The sequence below is a fragment of the Enhydra lutris genome, unplaced genomic scaffold (assembly GCF_002288905.1).
Source record: "Enhydra lutris kenyoni isolate GAN:26980312 unplaced genomic scaffold, ASM228890v2 scaffoldscaffold13, whole genome shotgun sequence".
NCBI lineage: Eukaryota > Metazoa > Chordata > Mammalia > Carnivora > Mustelidae > Enhydra > Enhydra lutris.
In genome coordinates this window covers 2,515,471-2,532,424 of record NW_019154097.1, presented here as the reverse complement: position 1 = coordinate 2,532,424, position 16,954 = coordinate 2,515,471, and the positions used below count along the sequence as shown (strand labels likewise).

At 39.7% G+C, this 16,954-nt stretch overlaps 1 protein-coding gene across 4 annotated transcripts in view; it reads left to right on the top strand.

Moving 5' to 3' along the window:
• The window catches only part of LOC111145641 (ubiquitin associated protein 2), a 138,802-nt gene that overhangs the window by 105,034 nt on the left and 16,814 nt on the right, over positions 1–16,954 (top strand). For all 4 annotated transcript variants that reach the window (XM_022500691.1, XM_022500693.1, XM_022500690.1 and 1 more), the window contains 6 exons: positions 2,188–2,255; positions 4,816–5,005; positions 9,297–9,510; positions 12,628–12,902; positions 13,557–13,726; positions 15,186–15,399. In XM_022500691.1, the coding sequence (XP_022356399.1) occupies positions 2,188–2,255; positions 4,816–5,005; positions 9,297–9,510; positions 12,628–12,902; positions 13,557–13,726; positions 15,186–15,399 (1,131 nt within the window). The remainder of the gene's footprint in view (positions 1–2,187; positions 2,256–4,815; positions 5,006–9,296; positions 9,511–12,627; positions 12,903–13,556; positions 13,727–15,185; positions 15,400–16,954) is intronic.

The window sequence follows — 16,954 nt, the reverse complement described above, 5'->3', positions numbered from 1 at the left end:
TGCGGAGCAGAGAGCCCGACACGGGGCTCGATCCCAGGACTGTGGGATCATGACCTGAGCTGAAGGCAGAGGCTTTAACCCACTGAGCCACCCAGGCGCCCCAAAAAGATTTTATTTTTAAGTAGCTTCTGCACCCATCATGAGGCTTGAATCAAGAATCATATGCTTTACTGACTGAGCCAGTAGTTGCCCCTCTCCTTTTTTTTTTAGAAAATAGAGAAGGAGGAAACTAATTTTCTGTATTCTACCAAGGTTAAATAGGATGTCAGTGGTTAATGTGGTTCTCATTTGCTTTGAACTGTTTACTATTTTTGTGGCTTTGCTTTCCACAGTTACTCCTTTATTGCTTTTCTCTGTGTCTTATAGAATCTTATGTATTAAATAGAGTTAAGGAAAAAATGAATTCCTTGGGGGTTCTTTAAGATACCACCTTGGAGGGGCGCCTGGGTGGCTCAGTGGGTTAAGCTGATGCCTTCGGCTCAGGTCATGATCTCAGGGTCCTGGGATCGAGTCCCTCATCGGGCTCTCAGTGGGGAGCCTGCTTCCCCCTCTCTCTCTGCCTGCCTCTCTGCCTATGTGTGATCTCTCTCTCTCTCTGTCAAATAAGTAAATAAAATCTCTTTAAAAAAAAAAAAAAGATACCACCTTGGAACAGGTGCAGTGTAACTCCTATTCAGCACTTTTTATTTTTATTTATTTATGTTTAAGATTTTGTTTATTTATTTGACAGAACATAAGTAGGCAGAGAGGCAGGCAAAGGGAGAGGGAGAAACAGGCTCTCCACGGAGCAGGGGAGCCTGACGTGGGGCTCAATCCTGGGACCCTGGGATCATGACCTGAGTCAAAGGCAGCCAGTTAACCGACTGAGCCACCCAGGTGCCCCTTTTATTTGTTTTTTATAGAAAACGAACACCTGGGCGCCTGAGTGGCTCAGTGGGTTAAGCCTCTGCCTTCAGCTCGGGTCATGATCTCAGGGTCCTGGGATTGAGCCCCACATCAGGCTCTCTGCTTGGCAGGGAGCCTGCTTTCCCCCCTCTCTCTCTGCTTGCCTCTCTGCCTACTTGTGATCTCTGTCTGTCAAATAAATAAATAAAATCTTTAAAAAAAAAAAAGAAAAAGAAAAAAGAAAACGAACACCTACTGTCTACTCTGCCCCTGCCAGAATATTAATATGTGAGGCAACCTGATTTTTATACAGTGTTTCAGAGTTCTAAGACTGTTAGAGTTGGTAAGTATTACAGCAGTCTTTGAAAGATTTTCTGCAGTTTCTCACATAATCTCCTTAGGTCATCATTTTTTAGCCTTTGAAAGCTCACACTTTGAAAACGTGAAAAGAGCCTACCTTTCAGTAATGTGAGTTGAAGTTACAAAAAATTTTATCCTGGGGGCCTTAAAACTTAAAAGGGCATTTAGACAATATGTACAAATCTAAAATAATTGTATTCACTGAAGAAAGCCAGACCAAAAAAACCCTGCATATTTTAAAATTCCACTTAAAATTCTAGAGATTACAACACTCATCTGTGGTGACAGAAAACACATTGGTGGTTGCTAAGGTAAATAGTAGGAGGGATTGCTTACATAGGGACAGGAGCAAACTTCTGGGGTAATATGTTCATTGTCTTGATTTTGTGATGATTTCATGGGCATATTCATATGACAAGTTACTCGGTTTGAGCATTAGCAGATTATTGGATGTGGTATAACCTCAACAGAGTTGTTTCTATATAAAAATGGAAACCTATGACTTAATAAAAAAAAGAAATACAGATTTACTAATAACGAAAATACTAAAACCGTCTGTTTTGGGGGAAGGAAAATGTCAGGGTTTTTTTGCCTTTCCAGACGTTGGGCATTTGTGGTGGTTTTATTTTGTGTATGTCGTTTTGTATAATGTCATTTTGTATTCTCATTTTGTGTAATGTCAAATAGAACCCTGGTCTCACTTAACTTCATTCTTTCCCTGATGTGAAATCCTTTTTATGGGTTTGCCAATCTAAAATTACCTTCACCTGAAGAATATTACTTGTCATCATCACTTAATGTATTTTCTTTCTTTTAGACTACTTTTTGGGTGAAGTGTAATAAGAGTACTGTTGATGGGAAATTGTCAGAAATTTGATACATTTTTAGTTTCCTGTTCTATAAAATAAAAGCAAAGTCTTTTTTTTATTACTTTCCAAACAGCTTTCTGAAACAAAGGTCTTCACGGCCTCAGCTGTTCCAGCAGAGAATCATGTCACACCTGGGCAAAGGTAAACAATTTTTGTCACCTTTTGTCTGTTATTCAAAGCATAATTTAAATTTCTTGCTCAGGAAATTTGTTTTGGGTCTTACTAGGTCTCTTTTTTTTTTTCTTTCCTGGAATCTCTAAGTTGTTAACTTTTTCCTGCTAAGATTTTGTTTTATCCCTAACCTTCCTTGTGAGCTGACAGAGCCTCTATCATTTTCTAATTTATTGTATTCTTTGATGAATTAAAATAGCGATTATGTTTGTGACTTGTCATCATTTGTGATAATTATGTTAAGCCTGTTTTATTTAACTTAAATTATTTTTAAAGACCTTTTTATTTTTTTAAGTAATTTCTACCCAACATGGGCTCAAACTCAAAACCCTAAGATTGATAGTTGCATGCTCCACTGGCTTAATAATGTTAAGCTTATTTGATAATATTAAACTTATTTAATGGTTCTTTTTTATTTTTGTAAATATGTTTTTTTTTAAAATTAACATATAATGTATTATATGTTTCAGGGGTACAGGTCTGTGATTCATCAGTCTTACTCAATTCACAGCGCTCACCATATAGCACATACCCTCCCCAATATCCCTCACCTAGCCATCCCATTCCTCCCACCACTCGTGCCCCCCATCCCACCCCCCACCCCCAGCAACCCTCAGTTTCCTGAGATTAAGAGTCTCCCTCGCTGGTTTCATCTTTTTTCATTTTTCCCTCCCTTCCCCTGTGATCCTCTGTCTTGTTTCTCAAATTCCTCTTATCAGTGAGATCATATAATAATTGTCTTTCTCTGATTGACTTACTTCACTTAATATAATACAATATATTATTTTTTGACAGATGAACCTAATACAAAATATCCTTTGGTTTCTATGTATAATACCATTTATTTAGATCTTCTGAGGCTAATACAAACTTCTCATTCTATATGGGCTCTACTAGTTTTAATCTAGTCTCCTAGATTACAGAAAAAGAAGGAGTTTTCAGAAAAATAAAAACATTAGAATGTGCAGAAATGAATTTTTTTTTTTAAGACTTTATTTGAGAGAGAGAGAGAGAGAATAAGTGAGAGAGAGCGTGAGAGGAGAGAGGTCAGCAGGAGAAGCAGACTCCCTGCTGGGCAGGGAGCCCAATATGGGACTCGATCCCAGGACTCCAGGATCATGACCGAAGGCAGTTGCTTAACCATCTGAGCCACCCAGGCACCCCAGAACTGAATTCTTAAGAAGCATTTATTTACATCCTAGTTTCTACAATAACAAAAAACCTTTAATTATGGTTTCAAAATACAATGATCTAGGAGGATGAAAGCCTTTCTATATATGACCTCAGAAAATTGAAGAAAATTTTGGATCTTGACACAGTTTCGTGCTAAAATGAGATGGTTGTAAGACTTCATTATAGGGAAATAAAAATGAACAAAGGTTTTGTGAATTGCTGGGAATTTCTTGTTAAGTGGATATAACTTTCTTACTGTATTCGTTACTCAATTTCATAGGATCATTTTCATTAAAAAAAAAAAAAAAGAAGAAGAAGAAGAAGAAGCCTCCTCCCTACTCAGTGAAACAGGAGGGAAAAGATGGGACCAGAGGTCACGATTGGGAATGGGAGGGCATTAAAAAACAAAACAAAACAAACACAACTGACTGGAAACTGACCTTTGAAAGGGTTTAATGGAGTAAATTACTATGTGAGTTAATCCTGAGCACCTTACAGGTTCTGTGGAGAAGAGTAGTAGCTCACTTACATGTCAGGTAGTATAGGTCTTAAAGATTATTTCTTACTCATGCTTTTAGGTTTTCAGGCCATGAGTCCTCTCTTCTGGGGACATTTACAAGAGTTGTAGCTAACAGGGCATTTGTGCATTTTTTATATTTTGCACATTTTTTCCTGAATATTTTTTCTTTTAAGATTTTTGAAATTCATTTGACAGAGAGTGGGTGCACAAGTGGGGGAAGTGGCAGGCTTGATGCGGGCTTGATCCCACTTGAAACGTAGGCAGATGCCTAGCAGACTGAGCCACCTAGGCGCCGCTTCCTGAATTTTTAAGTGAGAAAATTATTGGAGTTTTATATAAACTTAAATTATATTATAGCTTAGAATGTAGAACTCACAGGGGGTATTTATGATAAATGGGAAACTACTTGAATTGTCTACCATGACTGTGGTTCTCATTCCCCCAAAACAGGGATTCGCTCTCCTTGAGGCAAGTTTAAGAAACATTGGTACTGAGTTATGAATGGGGCAAAATATTTTACAGAAAATGAGCCAAACTTCATAAAATTGTTTATTTACTCATTTGCTCTAAGTTTTCAAATCAGTTGTTATTGTGCTGTTTCTGTGGAGCTGTCTTGATGCACCTTTTCATTTCTCTGCCAAGTCCTGCTTTAGTCTCTGTGGCTTTGTATGCTTTTTTATTATGCTGTCCTTTTGGCTCCTTTAAACTCCAGTTTCCAAAGGTTTTCCTCACTTAAATATTTTTAACATGAATTTACTCTATATTGATTCACTTCTTAAATTCATTATTGATAAGATTTTCTTTTGACTCGTTCCTCATTTGCTTTTGTCTGCTTAGCATTGATCTGGTAGCCTTACTCCAGAAGCCTGTTCCTCCCAGTCAAGCCTCAGAAGTCAACTCCTTTGAAACTTCCCAACAGCAGGGCTTTGGTCAAGCCCTTGTCTTCACAAATTCTCAGCACAACAATCAGATGGCACCAGGGACTGGCAGCTCCACTGCTGTCAACTCCTATTCTCCTCAGAGTCTGGTAACTCACTTTTATTTTAGTATGGGATTTGAAGAAATATACCCGTAAGCAAATATATTCTAGAATGACACTTGCCTTATAATTATTTTATAAATAAAAATATATCTGCAGTAGATATCAGTTCAGAAAACAATGATGTGATAATTACCAAGCACATATCTGATGTTGCCATGTGGAATTGAGCTACTCTGAGTTTTCTGGACAAAGATTAAAAATACTTCTTCTTTTTTTGGGGGGGGGGGGAGTAAAGATTTTATTTATTTATTTGACTGAGCGCGAGACCGCAAGAGTAGGAACACAAGCAGGGGGAGTGGGAGAGGGAGAAGCAGGCTTCCTGCCGAGCAGGGATCCCAATACGAGTCTTGATCCCAGGACTCTGGGATCATGACCTGAGCTGAATGAAGGCAGATGCTTAATGACTGTGCTACCTAGGTGCCCCCCAAAATTCTTTTTTACAATTAGTTGAAATCTTAAGTCGTAATCACTCAGGCATCCTTACTAGTAATTTTTTTCTTGGATTTGGTTTGAAAGTCTGTCTGTACTTATGACATGAAAATTTTCATTTGTTTTCCAATTTAGTTAAATGCAGATGTTTGTCAGAATTGGCTTGCTCAAATCATGCTAAAACATTTCTAGGTGCTTACATTTTTTGCATTTTTGTTTTGTTTTTCGTAAAATTAGTGTACTTCTTAACATGCCACTCTAGTGGAGGACTTTATAATATGGATATGTTTTCATTAAAACAGGGGTATCTACTGCTTGCATATCTGGCTTTAACTTCCCATGAAAATTGAACTCCTGTCAGGACTCCAGGAACTGGTAGAGAAGGATATGAAGATAGGCTGATGGGAATAAAATCTTAGAGCATAGAATATCAAAGAGTGTGGCTACAGAATGGTGAACTGAAGGCCCTAACTGTAGGCAGCTCTCATTTGGCAGTGGGGGGGCTGGAGGGAGGTTTGGAATACAGATCCACAGCTTTCACTAGTGGGAATTATTTTGTTTCATTTGCTGTGTTTTACCTGAAATCTGTGGTTGAGAAACAAAATTTTGTATGAATATGATATCTTGTCCTCTTACTTGACTCAAAAATCATTTGCTGAACCCTAATAAAATAGAGAATGAAATATGTAAACTTTTCATTGCTGTCTTCTACTCTGCAGACACGTCATGTCATGTATAACTGGCTTGGGACTTGGCATTTTTAGTGTCATTGATGATTATGTATGAGAGGGTGTCAGTGCTTGAAGTAGGACAGCCCAGGGCATGATGCTGTCTCTGTTTTGAGAGGGTCTAATAATACCCTCAAGTTTTGTTTTTTGTTTTTTTTAATTTAAAATTTTTTAAAGATTTTGTTTATTTATTTGACAGAGATCACAAGTAGGCGGAGAGGCAGGCAGAGAGAGAGGAGGAAGCAGGCTCCCTGCGGAGCAGAGAGCCAGATGCAGGGCTTGATCCCAGGACCCTGGGTTCATGACCTGAGCCGAAGGCAGAGGCTTTAACCTACTGAGCCACCCAGGCGCCCCTTATTTAATTTTTTTTAAGTAATCTCTACACCTAGTGTGGGGCTCAAAATTGTAACCCTGAGATCAAGAGCCACACATTGCACCAACTAAGCCAGCCAGGGGCCCCAGTGCCTGCAAGTTTTGATTGAACCATTCCTGTCCTTTCCTCTTTTTGCCTTTCCATCTGCTACTGGTATGCTGATGTAATACCTAGGCTGACCTGCTGGAATGTCAGACAGGACACTCATAGGTGGAACACAAGTAGTGTTTTTTATTTTTAATTAGCAATAATCGCGCCTCGGATAAACCTCATTGGCTACGATACTGCCACTGCGCAAAGCTTGTGTTTTTTATTTTTAACAGTGCCTTCTGGTGTGTTGCCTTTCATAATGAATAGCACCTTGAGAAACTGGAACAGGTATTGTTTAGCATATTACAACAAAGGTGCTCAACCTACTGTACTTTTATAATCAGTGGGGAACTTGAGTAAATAACAAAAGTAGTAATAGTAATAATAAAATAATGCCAGAGTCCACATAGACCAAATAAGTCAGAGTCTTGGGATTGCAAGTTGGGCACTTGTGTATGTTTGTGTATATGTGAGTGCACACATATTTGTGTACCAATACACACATTCTTAAAACCCCCATTGATTAAAATATACGTGAAATTGAGAAGTCCTGTGCTAAGTGTTAACCCGAAGCAAAGCGTTAGTCCTTGATTCAGTGATTTCATTGTGTTGCAAAGCACACGGAAATTGCATTTGATAATTGTTGATGGAGGATAGAGATCAGAAGAATAGAAGCATCATCCTGGAAGCCTTTACTGAACAAGGGGGCTTGAACTGGGTTGTGGTGGATTCATAGCAACATAAGACAGGTGTTTTGGACAGCATGAGGAAGGACTCTGGAGTAGTGATAATGTTAGCAGATTCTGTTATTTATGTGCAAAACTGCTTACAACCTAATGTTTTGCTCAGATTGGAGAACTTGAATTTCCTTAAAACAACTGGGATACTCCATGCCTTTGGATAGTGTTACCAGAAATAATAATTTCAACTTTCTATATTTGATCTCTTCAGAGAATGCAAGTCATTCCTGTTTTTGACCTTTTAAATGTTTCAAAAAGTTTATTTTTTTCTTATTCTTTAGATTTTATTTATTTGAGAGAGAGCAAGCATGAGGGGGAAGGGGCAGAGGGAGAAGTAGACTCCCCACTGAGCGGGAAGCCCCATGTGGAACTCAGTCCTGGGACTCTGGGCCAAAGGCAGATGCTTAACTGACTGAGCCACCTGGGGGCCCTTAAAAAGTTAGTTTTTGATAAATACCTTTTTAGAAACTGAAGGATCTTGATATGTAAAAATGTAGTTGATCTGCCATTGTGTTCACGAGTCCAGTTGTAGGCTTTCATTCTCCTTTTTTTTTTTTTTTCCTTTCTTTCTTTTCTTATTTTGGTATACTCCCAATAGTTTATTTTTGCTTTTGTTTCCTGGCCTTAGGAGACATATCTAGAAAAATGTTGCTGCAGCCGATGTGAATGAAATTACTGCCTATGCTCTCTCCTAGGATTTTTATGGTTTCAGGTTTCACATTTAGGTCTTTAATCTGTTTCTAGTTTACTTTTGTGTTTTGTTTTAGAAAGTGGTCCAGTTTCATTTTTTTTAAATATATCATTCTCATTGGCTCTTGATATCTGACCTGATAGGATAGATGAATGAGGAGGATAGGTAGAAGAGGTGTAACATTTTCTTTTGGATACTTAGTTAAGGAGTGTATTTGGTGTTCTTAGTCATCAAACAACGTGAAAGTAATGCAGTGATGTCCAGGGTATTGGCCCAACACACAGATATCTCATGTGTAATTCACTGTCTGGTTTTAGAATATTAACTTTTTAAGTAAGTGCTCTAGCCTGCATTTAATTTTGCAGGATGACATGGCTGAGCCATTCCGTGATCAGACGTAATAAGTATGATTACTGTTGTTGCATACATTAAGAAAATACTGTACTTTTGTTTCTGAAGCTTGTCTTTGTCATTTAATTCATGGTATTTATCTTTAGTTTAAAAAACGATAGCATTTTGTGAATTTGTGTCATCACTTTTAAAAAGAAAGCAATGTCTTCTTGTTTTTTAAGATTTCATTTATTTGATGGGGCACCTGGGTGACTTAATTGGTTAAGTGGCTACCTTCTGTTCAGATCATGATCCCGGGGTCCTGGGATGAGTCCTGCATCAGGGAGCCTGGTTATCCCTCTCCCTCTGGCTGCTGCTCCCCCTACTTGTGCTCTTTTTCTCTCTGTCAAATAAATAAATAAAATCTTGGTTGGGGTTGGGGAGAATTTATTTATGAGAGAAAGAGGGAGAGCACGAATGGGGGTTGGAGGAGCAAAGGGAGAAGGAGAGGGAGAAGCAGGCTCCCTGACATGGAGCTCAACCACAGGACCCTGGGATCATGACCTGAGCTGAAGGCAGTGGCCCGATCAACTGAGCCACCCACAGGCGCCCAAAACAAAGCAATGTCTTAAAATCCAGATAAAATATTCCCCTTCCCTTTAATTTCTTTATCAGAATCTGGACGGATTGCTGGATTTAATCAGATTTTGTTCTGTAATCAGATTTTGTAGTAATATTTTCATGTAATATTTACTCAGGGGAATCTTACTGATTCAGATGTTCTAGGTTATAGTTTTTTTAAATTCTTGTTAAAATACTTGATGTATTTAAAGTCTGGAGTACAGTTTGCTGAGGATTTTTGCTTTTTTTTTTTTTTTTTTTTCCCCTTTTAAAGTCATCCGTCCTTGGTTCAGGATTTGGAGAGCTTGCACCTTCCAAAATGGCAAATATCACCAGCTCCCAGATTTTGGACCAGTTGAAAGCTCCAAGTTTGGGCCAGTTTACCACTACCCCAAGTTCACAGCAGAATAGTACAAGTCCCCCCACAACCACTTCTTCTTGGGACCTCAAGCCCTCAACTTCCCAGTCCTCAGTTCTTAGTCATTTTGGTAAGTATACGTTTTCTCTGGTGGTTTGCCTGTAGTGGAACACGCTAAACATTGGCGGGGTGTGTTGAGTTAGGAACACTAATGTGGAAGTTGTGCAGAGATGTTTCTTTTTAGTAGAATTTCTGTGGCATTTGTGAATTTTTTTTTTTTTTAAAGATTTTATTTATTTATCTGACAGAGAGAGAGATCACAAGTAGACGGAGAGGCAGGCAGAGAGATAGAGAGAGAGGGAAGCAGGCTCCCCGCCGAGCAGAGAGCCCGATGCGGGACTCGATCCCAGGACCCTGAGATCATGACCTGAGCCGAAGGCAGCGGCCCAACCCACTGAGCCACCCAGGCGCCCCGCATTTGTGAATTTTTAAAAAATTTTATTTATCTGACAGAGACACAGTGAGAGAGGGAACACAAGCAGGGGGAGTGGGAGAGGCCGAAGCAGGCTTCCCGCTGAGCAGGGAACCTGATGTGGGGCTCAATCCCAGAACCCTGGGATCATGACCTGAGGCGAAGGCAGTTGCTTAACGACTGAGCCACCCAGGCGCCCCTGCGTTTGCTAATTAAATCAGATAGTTTTGTGTTGTATAAATACTTGCATTTATTTGTTGTTATCAGTAGTGATAGTAGTACATATGTTGAAGAGATGTGCAAAAAAAAAGCATGGTAAAGCCATACAAATATAAGGAAATAACACTTTGAGTAAATGCCTGGACAGAATTTTCTGAGCTCTACTAAAATATGGTGGGGACAGAATCGGAATGTGGAATTTTAAATCACACCCTCTGGGTTGCTTTCTCATTCTAATATTTATATGTATCTATCATGGTTTGTGCCAGCCTTATTGTCAGTGGTTTATAATATAAAGGGTCCGTATATAAGTTGAATGTTTTCTAAACTGTATTCTCATAGATTTTGTGACATTAAGACACCCCCATTTCCCACCAGCATACACATAACCACACTGTATTAAGGAATAGTGGAGGGTTATTAACCATAGGGTTGGTTTCCTAGGCATGTTTATGTTTAGGGCTTATTAAAAGACATGGAATCACATTTCTCTCTGAAAGAAATAGTTTGTTGTTAAGGAAGTATCTGAGACTACTCCCAGGTTTGGAGTCATGTCTACCAAGAAAATTCATTAGAGCCTTAATACTCAAAGTTTTTTATTGGGGAGCTGGTTATACATAAGTACCCTCTGACTAGTACATACCAAAATTTCACATTCCCAGTAGGAAAGCAAGTGTTCACTATATATAAACCACATTGCACAGACATTAAAGGCACAGAGAGTCACTTTTACCTGATAAGAGTGCTTGGCAACCTTTGCCTAGAATATATTAAAATTCTGTGTTCACAGATACTGGCCAAGAAGAGCCAGTTTAGCAAGGTGGCTTTTCTCATGCCAGCTATAGTCCTATGTTAACCTTTTTCCGCAGACCCACTGCAGTGAGTGATAGGTGTTTTTAGATTTGTACATGCTATTTCTATATTCTTTAGAAGTCCTGTCTTTTTTACACATGCCTCTAAAATAAAGTCCAAAAGTAGATTCATCTAAGATGGAAATATACTAAGTCATGGTTTGGCAAACCTTCAACTAAATTTGTCACCTGTTTTTGTAAATACCATTTTATTGGAACATAGCCATGACCATTCATTATGTATTGTCTTATAACTACTTTTAGTCTACAGAGGGAGAGTTGAGTAGGTGCTAACAGATGGCTTTCAAAGCCTAAAATATTTACTACCTGGCTCTTCACTGGACAAAATTGCCAACTTCTATATGATTTGAAATCATAGACAGAGGGCTAACTTCCTTCGTTAAAAAGAATAACTAAAAGGAGACTAAACAGGTTAAAAAAAAAAAGGACAAAGAGGTATTGTCAGAGTTCATAGGCAAAGAATACTGGAGTATATGAAATGATGCCTCATTGAATTTGTATCATTTAATTTGCACCTTTTATGTCATTTTCCATCATTCAAATTAGGAAGGATAAAAGTTGTTGGTATCAGCATATTAAAAAGTGTGTGTTCTATCTATTGAAACAATTTTGAAGTGTTTGTCAAAATTTAAAATAGAATTGTTCTCTGAACCCTAACCCTATTCTAGTTGTTGATCCCACAGGTATACTTGCAATTGACCAAAATGTCTTACATAAAAATACATTCATTGTAGCATTTTCTTAGCGAGATATTAGAAAACCTAAAAGCCCATTAATATAGTATTGGTTTTAAAAAATTGATGCCTGGGGACGCCTGGGTGGCTCAGTTGGTTAAGCAGCTGCCTTCGGCTCAGGTAATGATCCCAGCGTCCTGGGATCAAGTCCCACATCGGGCTCCTTGCTTGGCGGGGAGCCTGCTTCTCCCTCTGCCTCTGCCTGCCATTCTGTCTGCCTGTGCTTGCTCTCTCTCCCTCTCTCTCTGACAAATAAATAAAAAATCTTAAAAAAAAAAAAAAATTGATGCCTGTGCACACTGGATTACTCTGTGGCCAAAAAATGAAATCGCTCTTCACATGTGAATATGGCAAGTTTTCGAAAACCAAATGGTTTGTGAGGAAGCTCTATATATAATGTGTGTTTCTCTGCTATGCATGTGTGTTTTGAAACAGTATCTCTGAAGATACTCAGGAAACAGTACAATGTCTGCCTCTGTGGAAGGAATCTGGGGATAGGGTTGAAAGGGTGATTTATAGTCATACACTTTTTTTTTTCTTTAACCTTTCAGATTTTGTAGTATCACATTAGTTACTGAAAAACATATTTTTTAACAGTTCTGTTAAAAAATCCATAAAGCAACAAAATATAATTCTCTCTTAGCTAAACATGTGTAGCAGCTCCATGTTCTTTTTGCCCACTCTATATGTCTTAATGTAAACCGCATCTCTCTGCTTTAAAAATTATCTACAAACCCATTCAGGCATCCTTTTGCAGTATTCATATATCAGTTTTAATACATCACACATGCCCTCAACTTACAGGATTCAGGTAGAAGGTTCTTGGAAGAAATGGGTGGTGGCTACAACCTTTCACTCTCAGTCATAGTGGAAGAGGGAGCTCTAAGCCCATGTTCCCAAATAATTGATTATTGCTTGTTTCCCCCCTCCCCCCTTTACATATTTCATAGACTTCAAATCTCAGCCTGAACCATCACCCGTTCTTAGTCAATTGAGCCAGCGACAGCAGCACCACACTCAGGCCGTTGCTGCTGCTCCTCCTGGGTTGGAGTCCTTTCCTTCCCAGGTAAAACTGCGAGAGTCAACACCCAGAGACAGTACCTCCACTGTGAACAAGCTTTTGCAGCTTCCCAGCATGACTGTAGAAAACATTGCTGTGTCTACCCATCAACCACAGCCTAAACACATCAAACTACCGAAGCGGCGGATACCTCCAGCTTCTAAGGTGTGTTCACCATCAAGAAGTCACAGGTCCAACGGTGGATTATATTTTAACATTTAGCTCAAGGGTTGGGTTAGTAAGTCTCAGAAATGGTGATGTGGTATTTTTTTCAAACACCTAGCTTACTGTTTAACAAGGAATTGGCCATTTCTGAACGGCTCAGCTAATACTAGAGGGAATGGTTTTGTGTTGGAGACAGAGACTGTTCATTCAAATTATAGGATCTGGGTCAGAGAATCCTGGTCTTGTGTATTTACCTGTGTCTTATAGATAGAATAAGCTAGAGAATAAGGTCTTGTATATTGACCTGTGTCTCGTAGATGGAGAATCTTTGACTATATAGTGCTTTCAGCAATGGCCTGCTCTCCTCCCTTCACTCACCCATCACCAACCTGCCCACACCCATTTCTTCAGCCTTTGCCCTAAGAAGCAGTTGGTGGCACTGACCATTCTGCTGTTAACTTCTCATTTTTCTTTTCTCTTCTCTTTGTTTTTTGAAGTATCCTGTGCCTTTTTCCTTCTTGTAGACATCTTGGTCATTGTTCTTCCAGGGTGCCAATAGTGATTTGGGAAGCCCGTACTCATCTGGCTGTTAGAGGCCTCTGGGATGTGAAATCTCTCATCTCTGTTCCTGACATGATGGCTCTGCTTTTTCAGATCCCAGCTTCTGCAGTAGAAATGCCTGGCTCAGCAGATGTCACGGGATTAAATGTTCAGTTTGGCGCCTTGGAATTTGGATCAGAACCTTCTCTCTCTGAATTTGGATCATCTGCAAGCAGTGAAAATAGTAACCAGATTCCCATCAGCTTGTATTCGAAGTCTTTAAGGTATACAACTTCTTATTTCTCTGGCTTTGACTAAATTAAGCCCCTTGTTGAGAAAGTAAAACAAAATAGAGTCTAAGAAATCACCTGGTGGAGACCATTTACCCTGGGTTTGTGCACCCGTGGCTAGTACCTAATTTCAGAACTTTTCTTCCATCACCCTAAAAAGGAACCCTGTGCCTGTTTGCCATCACTCCCAGTTCCCCCATCCTTCATCCCCTGGCAACTAAGCCTCTGTCTCTGGATTTGCCTATTCTGATATTTCATAAGGCAAGAATCATGCAAGATGTGGCCTTCTGTGTTTGGCTTCTTTTACTCGGCATAGTGTTTTTAGGGTTCATCCATCTGTAGCCGGTATACATTTTATTTCCAAATAGTATTGCATTGTGCAGATATGTCATATTTTGTTGATCTGTTCATTAGTTGATGGACATTTTGAATTGTTTCTACTTTTTGGGTATTAAGAATCATGGTGCTGTGAACATTCATTTACAAGTTTTGTGTACTTTCAGTTCTTCTGGATATAGACCTAGTAATTGCTGGTCCTGTGGTAACCCTTATATTAACATTGGAGGAAGCAGCAAACTTTTCTCATAGTGTCTGCAGCATTTTACATTCCTGTCAGTAATCTCTGAGGGATGCAGTTCTCGTGCATCTTTGCCAACACGTATTTTCCTTCAGTGGAATGTTTCATAAGTAGAAAATCTAAGATTTTAGATTTTATTAATTTTTCTACTCCCTAGAGCTAAAAGCTGGTATTTGCTCTTCCTGAAAATGGTTTCAGGACACCTGGGTGGCTCAGTTGGTTAAGCGGCTACCTTCAGCTCAGGTCATGAGCCCAGGGTCCTGAGATCGAGCCGGCACAGGCTCTCTGCCGAGCAGGGAGCCCACTACTCTCTCTCCCTTTGGCTACTTGTGTGTGCCCATTCTCTCTCTCGCTCTCTGTCAAATAAATAAATAAATAAATAAATAATAAAATAATCTTTAAGAAAAATGGTTGCAGACTTCTGGATTCATTACAGATTCTTAAGGATTCTTAAAGATGTCCCTCTAGGGCGCCTGGGTGGCTCATTGGGTTAAGCCGCTGCCTTTGGTTCGGTTCATGATATCAGGGTCCTGGGATCGAGTCCCGCGTCAGGCTCTCTGCTCAGCAGGGAGCCTGCTTCCCTCTCTCTCTCTGCCTGCCTCTCTGTCTACTTGTGATCTCTGTCAAATAAATAAATAAAATCTTAAAAAAAAAAAAAAAAAGATGTCCCTCTGTCATTTAAATTAGGTGTGTCTGATTGGGAAGGGAGGGATGTTTTGAATATTTGTCTTTAATATAGTTAAAGAATGCAGTAGTACCAATGTGTAGGTACAGATGTGTTTAATATATAGTATGGCAGTAAATTGATGAACTAGTTCTTGATGAACCCATGTAAAGTGACACAAATTTATGTCTAAAACTTTTTATTCTTTCTAGTGATTCTTTGAATACCTCTCTACCAATGACCAGTGCAGTACAGAACTCCACCTATACAACTTCAGTTATTACCTCCTCCAGTCTGACCAGCTCATCGCTGAGCTCCACTAGTCCAGTAACAACGTCTTCCTCCTATGACCAGAGTTCTGTGCACAACAGAATTGCATACCAAAGCTCTGTGAGTCCATCGGAGTTAGCTCCAGGAACCATCACGGTAATTGGTCTTTCAGGTTTCTACTTGCAGGAAATCCTGTTTGGATGGTCATTGTTTAGTTTGAGGGTTTTAGATAAGATTTTCTTTTAGAAATTGGCTAACCTTTTTAAGATTTTATTTTATTTGAGATTTTATTTTTATATTTGACAGAGCACAAGTAGGCAGAGCAGCAAGCAGAGGGAGAGGCACAGCCAGCACCCCCTGCTGAGCAGAGAGCCTGATAACAGGGGTTGATCCCAGGACCCTGGCATCATGACCTGGGCAGGCAGATGCTTAACCAGCTGACCCACATAGGTGCCCCAAGGATTTATTTTTAAGTAATCTCTCCACCTAACATGGAGAGCGAACTTAAAACCCCAAGATCAAGTTGCATGGCCTACCAACTTAGCCAGCCAGGCACCCCCTAGAACATTGGTTAACCTTTTGAATAGAATCCTTATAGTTCATTGAGTTTACTGATATGGGCTGTGGTGTGAAATTTGTATTTTAAGCAACTATACATAAGGAGTGTATGAATGGACCGAGAATCTTAGTATAAGGATAGCGTAAGGATACATCCCAAATTGTCCTTAGTGCCTTTGCATGAGGTTTTGGGGTGGGGCTGGGGGAAGACACGATGGATCTCTATTTTTTTTTTTTTTTTTAAGATTTTATTTATTTATTTGACAGAGATCACAAGTAGGCAGAGAGGCAGACAGAGGGAGAGGGAGAGGAAGCAGGCTCCCTGCTGAGCAGAGAGCTCGATGCGGGGCTCGATCCCAGGACCCTAGGATCATGACCTGAGCTGAAGGCAGAGGCTTTAACCCACTGAGCCACCCAGGCGCCCCTCTATTTTTTTTTTTTTTTTAAGATTTTATTTATTTATTTGAGAGAGAGACAGTGAGAGAGAGCATGAGCGAGAAGGTCAGAGGGAGAAGCAGACTCCCCATGTTGCTGGGAGCCCGATGCGGGACTCGATCCCGGGACTCCGGGATCATGACCTGAGCCGAAGGCAGTTGTCCAGCCAGCTGAGCCACCCAGGCGTCCCGGATCTCTATTCTTATTTGTAATATTTGGTGTCCTGAATGGCAGAGATGTTAAAGCATTACTAGTGAGAGCTACTTTTTAAAAAATTTATTTCAATTTTTAATTTAAATTCTGGTCACCATATATGGCAAAATTCTGTAGTAGTTCATTAAAATTAAATAAACATTTACAGTTTTAGTTCCTCAGACATACTAACCATATTTTAAGTGCTCAGTATCGAGGCACCTGGGTGGCTCAGTCAGGGTGCTAGGATCGAGTCCAGAATTGGGCTCCCTGCTCAGTGGGGAGCTTGCTTCTCTCCCTCCCTCTGCCTGCTGCTCCCCTTGCTTGTGTGCTCTTTCTCTCTTTCTGTCAAATAAACAAAATCTTTATTTTTAAAAAATCTTCATTTATTTATTTTTAAAGATTTTATTTATTTGACACAGAGAGACACAGTGAGAGAGGGAATACAGGCAGGAAGAGTGTGAGACAGAGAAGCAGGCTTCCCGCTCAGCAGGAAGCCTGATGCAGGGCTCCATCCCAGGACTCT